At 29.9% G+C, this 8,861-nt stretch overlaps 1 protein-coding gene and 1 pseudogene across 1 annotated transcript; one reads left to right on the plus strand and one right to left on the minus strand.

The window, feature by feature from the left end:
* Positions 1–571: 571 nt before the first annotated feature.
* On the plus strand, positions 572–2,606 carry LOC130947307 (galactinol synthase 1-like). Its single transcript, XM_057875974.1, has 3 exons — positions 572–1,018; positions 1,222–1,680; positions 2,196–2,606. Exons 1-3 carry the CDS (start codon positions 680–682, stop codon positions 2,391–2,393), a joined length of 996 nt encoding a protein of 331 aa, XP_057731957.1. The 5' UTR covers positions 572–679; the 3' UTR covers positions 2,394–2,606.
* Positions 2,607–5,481: 2,875 nt separating this feature from the next.
* LOC130953596 (small nucleolar RNA U3) lies at positions 5,482–5,693 on the minus strand (annotated as a pseudogene).
* Positions 5,694–8,861: the final 3,168 nt, after the last annotated feature.

An 8,861-nucleotide genomic window follows, 5' to 3' on the forward strand; every position in this document is an offset into this window, starting at 1 on the left:
TTAAATTATTTAACAAATAGAATATAAACTTCGATTCAATAAAATGTAATAAACAGCTACATGTGATTCAAGTGAAAAGAAAAAAAAAACTAATTGTTAATTCAATTCCATTACGTTACTAATAATATTTTTGCTAATTTTTATCAATTTTTATATATAATTATATTTATAAAAGTATCTTTATAAATATATTTTTTAAATTTATCTCTTTATATATATATTTAAAATATAATAATTAATTATTATTAATAATAAATTAACAAATAATATATTAATATTCTATACTTTTCCTTGTTAATTTAGCAAGGGATTATTGTATTGTTTTCTTCCCCTAGCTGCCACAATAAATTTTTCGCGAATTGCCAACTTGCATGGTAATAAATAAACAATGCAGTACCTTCTAGTGTCTTCCATGAAACTATTCCAATTTCTCAACAGGGACTCTTCTCCGGAAGGTTCTCAAAAGCCATAACTACTCCCCGTTGGATCATCCAACAACACACGTGTTCACATCACAACAAACAACGGTATAACCGTATAACCCATTTCGTTGTTCTATATATACACCCTCCCTCTTCCGGACATGCTCGGAAAGAGTTGCCAATCAACCTGAAAACAAAACATTGTTAGTTGTGCAGTGCTCTTTTTCTGTTTCATTGTTCTCTTCAATCGGTTACACATGGCTCCCCCAGAACTAGTTCAGGGCAGTATGAAATCCGGTGCGGCAGGGATCACGAAACAGGCGAGTGTTCCTAGTTGTGCGTACGTGACGTTCCTGGCAGGGAACGGTGATTACGTGAAAGGTGTGGTGGGTTTGGCAAAAGGGTTGAGGAAGGTGAAGAGTGCGTACCCATTGGTGGTCGCTGTTCTACCTGATGTACCAGAAGAGCACCGTAGGATATTGGAGTCTCAAGGATGCATTGTTCGTGAGATCGAACCTCTTTATCCACCTGAGAATCACACACAGTTTGCCATGGCCTACTACGTCATCAACTACTCCAAACTACGTATTTGGGAGGTAAATTTTTATACGTTCATTTTCTAGATCCTATAAATTAAAATAAAAAGAGTCAACAGTTTTAATTAAAAAATACATAGAGAACTACCTGATAATTTGATATCCAAAAAGAGCTGTGAAAAAAAAATCCTAAGAAAATTTTCATTTGAAGTGAATTTAACATTTTCCTAAGTTTTGAGGGTTTGTTGACAATGATGTTACAGTTTATGGAATACAAGAAGATGATTTACTTGGACGGAGACATTCAAGTTTACGAAAACATTGACGAGCTGTTTGATGTTCCTGATGGAAACTTGTACGCTGTGATGGACTGCTTCTGTGAGAAGACATGGAGCCACACACCGCAATACAAGATCGGTTACTGTCAACAGTGCCCTGAGAAAGTGAAGTGGCCAATTGAGGATTTGGGCCAACCACCTTCCCTTTACTTCAACGCTGGCATGTTTGTGTTTGAACCTAGCATTCAAACCTACCATGACTTGCTCGCAACACTTCAAGTCACCACGCCTACCCCGTTTGCGGAGCAGGATTTTCTTAATATGTATTTCAGGAACATTTATAAGCCAATTCCTTTGGACTACAACCTTGTCCTTGCTATGCTCTGGCGTCACCCTCAAAATGTGGACCTTCAAAAAGTTAAGGTTGTCCACTATTGTGCTGCGGTATGTGCATCAGATTCTGTCATTCTGATCGCTCGCTTTTTGGATTTGTCGTTGATTGTTATTGTATACAATTCATTTTATTTTTCTGTCAACATGTTTAATTCAGCTTTGAGTTTTATTTGTTTATTTTTGCGTTACATTACTAATACTAATTAATTCTTTTTATTAAAAATGTTGGTTCTTAGCAATTTTTTTAAATTACATTTTGTTATACAATTACATTAAATTACGAAATAAAATTTTAAATAATACATCAAATAATGTTATGAAAAATTAGGGATGGTATCAGATTTTTAGTTTTATATATTTTAATTATTTTAGAATAAAAATAGAAAAAAAAATAGATATTGAACATGAACTAAATAAATATTAATTTACCCTTTTTTTTCTTCACATTTAGGACATTGAAGACAATGGCATAGACAAAACTCTTTTCTTTTATCTCGGTTAATTTTTTGGTTATAATTAATTTGGTAGAATTGTGTGAACTCATGATTAGTTTATGTTTGTTTCAGGGATCAAAGCCATGGAGGTACACAGGAAAAGAAGAGAATATGCAGAGAGAGGACATAAAGAAGCTGGTACAGAAGTGGTGGGATATATATAATGACTCTTCGCTTGACTACAAGAAGCCAGATGTGGACCCCTTTGTTGGGGCTTTATCGGAGGCTGCTCATCAACTTCACTATATAGCTGCACCCTCTGCAGCTTAATTGAGCGCCTTCAGCTACAACAAAACAAAAGGGAAGTTCTTTTAGCATTGGAAATAGCAGAGCTTAAGCGAGCTCTATATTTTGTAATTTTTTGTTCTTCAGTTTTGTCTATTTTGCTTCCGTAAGTGTGACTTTTGTTGCCATTGTAATATTTTTGGGCAATGTTGTATGAAAAAAAAGGATGAATCAAGTAATTACTTTGTGATTGATGAATCAGAGAGTGACACGTGGAAGGTAGAAGGCGTGTTGACCAGCATTATGACCGTGTTAGGGTGTAATAGGTTTGTTAAGCACCATCATTGTTTTGTCATGTTTTGGTTAACTAATAAATATAAGGAAAAGACAAATAAATAATGAAATGAAGAAAAATAAAAATCATTACTAGAGTTTAGGGGTGTTCAAAATCGATCCGTATCAAATTAAACCGAAAAATCGAACTTAAAAAAATTGAAAATCGAATTAATTGAAAACCGAAAAAATCGAAAAAATGATGTGTTGCTATTTTTTTACGGTTCGGTTCGATTTTTTATTTTCACCACCAAAATTCTAACCGAACCGAATCGAACCGGTTCTTCCCAAAACCCTTAAAATTTAAACCTACCTCACCCCCCAGACCCAGACCTAGACCCAGACGTGAGAGTGTGAGACGGCCACACCCCTACTCCCCCTATCCCCCAAATGCGTCCTTGATCCTTCTCTTTCCCTAGACGGTCAAACCCATGCGCAACAGCTTCCCTCTCCAAATCCCAGATCGAAACCTTCCTCAGTTCCTCCAAATCTCACCGCCGAACAGAGGAAAACCCCCCATCGCCGGTGCACGACCCAGCCTCCACCCAGCAACGTTTCTGGAGCCACCTCCGACCTCGCCGCCTCCAGTCCACCCAGCAGCGTTTCTGGAGCCCACCCACGACCTCGCCATGTCCGACCTCGCCGCCTCCAGTCCACCCAGCAGCGTTTTTGGAGCCCACCCACCCAGCCACCGATTGTCCGATTCAAGTGCATATGGAGCCCGAGCCATCTATTCAGGTAAACTTTGCTGATTTGTTGTTCAGTTTAGGCCTAGGGTTATAACTTATCAGTTTATTGATTTATTGTTTATTGCTGATTTATTGTTTATTGTTCAGTTTGTCAGTCTATTGATTTATCAATTTATTTGTCTATTGATTTATCAGTTTATCAGTTATTCAGTGCTGGTTCTGTGCTTAATGATTTAAACTTCAGCTACTTGTTTATTGCTGGTTCTGTGCTTATTTATTACTGGTTCTGTGCTTGATTTATTGCTGGTAAAAGTGCTTGTTTATTGCTAGTTTTGTGCTTATTTAATGCTAGTAAAAGTGCTTGTTTTTTGCTGGTTCTGTGCTTGTTTTATTCTTGATTCTGTGCTTATTTATTGCTGGTAAAAGTGCTTGTTTATTGTTGGTTTTATGCTTGGTTTATTGCTGGTTCTGTGCTTGTTTATTGCTGCTTAATGATCTAAACTTCAGCTACTTGTTTCTGTGATTGATTTATTGTTAAGATTATCTGGTTTTGTTCAATTTATTGCTTGTTTATTGCTGGCTGCTGCTTAATGATTTAAACTTTTATTGCTTGTTCTGTCCTTGATTTATTGTATTTGTTTATGTAGTTTGACGCCAGTTCAAGTGAGAATATGGGTGATACTGGATTGCCTCCAGTTTCTTAATTATTATTGTTGTTGTTCTTCTTGTTCTTATTATGTAACTGTTTTTTTTTATTTTAGGTTGGTTTGCATTAAGAAATTTAGCTATTTTGTTGGAGAAGACACCGTAACTTTGCTATCAGTTTAATGACAATTTATTTTTATTTTCAGTTATGTTGATTGTTGAACTATTAAACTTCTTTAATTGTCGTATTTTAATTCTGTTGTCGTTATATTTCATTAGATCAAGACTTTGTTACCTATTGTGTATTTCGGTTTGTCGATTTCAATGTTATGACTTTGCATAATAGTATGGTAGATTTTTTTTATTTGATTGAAAAAATCGAACAAATTGAACCAAACCAAACCAATTTTAATTGGTTTGGTTTGATTCGGATGATATTGAAAAAAAAACGAACCAAACCGAACCGCAACTTAATAAAACGATCGAATCGAATGACTTTTTCTTCAAAAACCGAACCAAACCACACCGCAAACACCTCTATATAGAGTTCTACGTATGTCCAAACCCAATGCCCACTATATAGAGTCGGACTAATTGGTCAATTCATCCGTAATAGAGTTTTCACAATTTCAGAGAACAAAAATTTCAGGTCTATTAATTTTTAATATTTTTAGTTATTACTTAGTTAGTATAAATATTAAATTATTTTTAATAAATAAAATTTATTAATATATATGTATAAATTTTAAAACACATAAATACAAATTAGATAGTTATTAGAACTGAATTGATAATTAATACGGTCAAATTATTATTGAGTCACTGGATTAATGGTTCAACTGTTTAAACCGATAATAATAAAATAAATACATAGAAATTTTAATAAAATAAAAATTACATTATTATTGAATAATAAAAATAATATTTTACATCATTTAAAATTAATTAAATTATGAATTTAGTTAATTTGTATTCTAAAAATAGAGGTTAAAAGTATAATAATAGAAAGTTTTTAAGTTTTTAATATATTCAATGCATTGCAAATATAAAAAAATTATTATTAATAATTTTTAGTTAAATTTTTTTTACAGTATTGTTAAATGGTGAGTTCTACCCAACCCACTCTATTTCAACATGTAAATTACCCCTCGTGACGTGACATGCTTTAATTGGATGCTTAGTTTTAGTTTGAGTTAATTTAACTCAATAAGAGTTAATATGTTAACTAAAGTAGAGTAATTTTGTAATTAAATATTTTTATAAAAAGGATAAATATATAATTTCTATAAACATTAAAAAATAAAGTTATATTTTTATCATTGTGTAGAAATTCAATTTACCCCGGTCCCATTTCTCTCTGAAATTGAAAGAAAAAATCAACTCATTGGGTGTTCCATAGTTTGATGAACCAGGAAATAAGTATTTAGAGAAAATAACTAATTAAATGGCGAGGGAAAAAAGATTTGAGTCTGTCAGAGAACACCGTGAGACCATCTCGACCACAAGATTGTAGCGCGAACGATCCTCCACTGTTTAGATGGCATGCGCTTTGAAACAATTAATCACGCTCTGACCTCACGGTTATAGTTCATCCGCCAGACTTTGGTTCCTGTCTTCTTAGAACTCAAGGATACAGATGTACGAGCCTATAGAACAGATTCTGTTCAAGTAAGGTCGTGTTCTGTGTTTTGTGTTCTTTGTGTTTAGTTATAAAAACTGCTTTTGTTTTGTGAACCTAGCCCAGGTGAGACTAAGTTTATGTTTGCGAAATTCAGAAAATCTTAAAATTTAAGAACGTGAAATCGATTATGATGGCTTTTTATGATGATAGTGTAGAAGGGGAAGACGAAAAAGAAGATGAAAATAATAATGATGACGATGATAATGATAGTGATGGTAATGATGATATGGGATTTCTGGATGGCATTGAAATTAAATTTGGAGGTATTTAATTACATAATCACCCACTTTGGGCTATAATTTAATTACCAATAATTTAACCATAGTTAACATAGCAACCAATTAAAAAATGACATGTCACAGAGAGTAAATTACATGTTATTATAGAAAAGGTAGGCTAGAATTTACCTTGTTAAATTATATATAAATTTTAATTTATTTACTTTTGTATAATTATAGAGATAATAAAATTATAATAATTATGTGCAATGAATAGTATAAAAGTATGCACGGTAGCAGGTAGCTACTGATAATGCTTGTGTTATATATAATTATTAGCATACAGTATAATAATTATTAGCATTGATAATCAATAAGCATGGTTATATAGCCTTTGCTTTTTCTGATATTACCAAATTTGTCTCTATTGTGAAAAACTATTGATTACTTACATTGAAATACTCATAAGCATGGTTTCCTGTCGAACTAGATACAAGATTGATGAATAACAAAATGCTGCATCGTATTAGTGTGCACATGTATTTTATATACAACATATAGATGGTGTTTCTTTCTCTCTTTCTTTTTTGTTTTTTGTTTTTGCTTTGTTACAACAATAAAATTATCCGTACCAATATAATAAAAATGTGAACAAAACAAAATACGACACATAAAATATATGATCTATATTAACATTTATTTATTTAAAAAATATATCATATCATTATCTTTGCTAAAATAGTTTTATAATTTATTAAAAAGTAAAAATGATTTTATTCAATTTTACAAAAAATCTAAATATTCTTATTTTTATATTTGACAAAAAATGACCCTTTTAAATTTATAAAAATTCAAAATTCAATTAATTTAATTTTGTATTTTCAATTTTAGAATTATTTAAATAATAAAACAAAAACCACATATGAAAAAGAAAAAAAAACTATTCTTCATCTTCTCTCCTTTTTCTGCCATGAGATTGGATACACGACTCGGTGCTTGGTAATTTTCCACCAACACCAAAATTAGTGTGTTGGAGGCCGTCATCGTGGTTGCGGTTTCTCAGGTGAGAAAAGGGGAGAAGACAAAAAAAAATTTTTAAGATGTGGTTTTTGTTTTGTTTTTAAAATTATTTAAAAATTTAAAATTTAAAATTAAAGTTAGTAGAATTTTAAAATTTGATAAATATAAAAAGATAATTTTTGTTAAACATAAAAATAAGGATACTTAATTTTTTTAAGTTAAATAAAAAATATTTTTGTTCATTTTAATAAATTATAAGAATATTTTAGTAAAGATAATGATAAGATATATTTTTTTAAAGAAAAAACTAAATATTGATGCGAAAAATATAGGACACATATTATATTATTATTTGTCTACAATTTTATTATACTAATACGTATAAATTTATCATCATATTAAAACAAACACTATCTTTCTTTCTTTTCTCCAAAAACAAAATCTATTGCTGTATTGCATGATCAGCATTAGTCAAGAATGAACTTTGGAAAGCTCAAGAGTTAATACACCAAATTGATCCTTAAAAAAATTTAAATAAGATGTTTTAGTCTTTAATAAATTTTGATTATCTATAAATTTTTAAAAATTATTTTTATCAAATAAATTGGTTTTGTTCTGAGGATTACCTAAAATTAAGTTGTTTTTGAACCTAAAAATAAAATAGGTCCAAATTCCTTTTAGGACAATGTTCAATTTCTACCGGTGTCGCCATCCGATTCGAATTCCTCGTGAAGAGATGAGGTGATATCTATAAAGGACTTTGATGCTTAAGTTAGTCGTTTTCTTTTACTAGAAAAGTTATTGAAATCTCTTTTTTAGATAAATGAAAAGTATCTTAAAAATTAGTTATTTATTTAGATAAATATGACTGTATTGCTGTCATCGTATTCGACTTTTATAAAATTGAGTAAATGTAAATGAAATCAAATCTCTTAAGTAGACCTTTATTTCAGGCTTAGCTATATTTTTGAGTTAGAATATGAACATGTTCTTTTATTATTTTAAAAAGATTAATTTTTTTATAATAATATTTTTAGAATTTAATATTTTATGATAAAAATTTATTATAAAAATTTGATTAAAAACAAAAAAAATTAGTTTATTTGATAAAAATAATTTTTAAAAATTTTTAATAAATAAATATTTATTATAAAATTCCTGAGATGAATTTAGATCTTTAGTAGATGAGAAATGATTGAACTTGACATAAGGCCCCATTTTAGACTTTAAGTCCGCATATCTGAACCACTAGATCCAATATCTAGGTAACTACCATGTAGGGTAACCACATAACCCTTAAAAGATAGGAAAATGTTTAAATGTATCCAAAATATTGATATTTTAAAAATTGTAATTATTAATTTTAATTAATATATTATATATTTTTTATAATTGAAATTAACAGTTAAAATTATTAAAATATTGATATAATTGATATACTTAAAATTTTTTTCTAAAAGATATTCCTTAGTGTCACATCTAATTAATAGGAAGGGATCCCATTAGGAGAGATGGTGAACCACAAATTAGATGTCCCTCTTGTTTGTTGGTAGGGGGTGTATACGGTATGATTTAATTCGAAGATTCGGTTTGGATTTGAACATTTTAAAGATTAATTTGATGTGATTTTATTGGATTTAAAGTTACGTAAGAGTTTTAAAAATAGACTCGATCAATATTTAAAGCCGGATCAAGACAAATTCGACTTCACTTTATCTATGTGTATTTTAAGGGAACTAAAAAATGTATATATATTTTAAATTAATTCTAATATTATGTTATATTAATTATAAGTTTATTATTTTATTTTTAATTACATTTGTTGAATAAAAATTAGATAAAAAAAACTTGAAATTAGAATTTATGAACAAATTCATATTTAAATTTGAATATCAATTTCTTTAAAATAAATATGTATCATAATTTT

Source organism: Arachis stenosperma, chromosome 9, assembly GCF_014773155.1.
Source record: "Arachis stenosperma cultivar V10309 chromosome 9, arast.V10309.gnm1.PFL2, whole genome shotgun sequence".
Taxonomy (NCBI): Eukaryota; Viridiplantae; Streptophyta; class Magnoliopsida; order Fabales; family Fabaceae; genus Arachis; species Arachis stenosperma.

Coding starts and splice junctions, on each gene's coding strand:
- LOC130947307 (XM_057875974.1), top strand. CDS start 680: ATGGCTCCCCCAGAACTAGTTCAGGGCAGTATGAAATCCGGTGCGGCA. Junction 1,019..1,221: donor CCAAACTACGTATTTGGGAG/GTAAATTTTTAT, acceptor ATGATGTTACAG/TTTATGGAATACAAGAAGAT. Junction 1,681..2,195: donor TTGTCCACTATTGTGCTGCG/GTATGTGCATCA, acceptor TGTTTGTTTCAG/GGATCAAAGCCATGGAGGTA.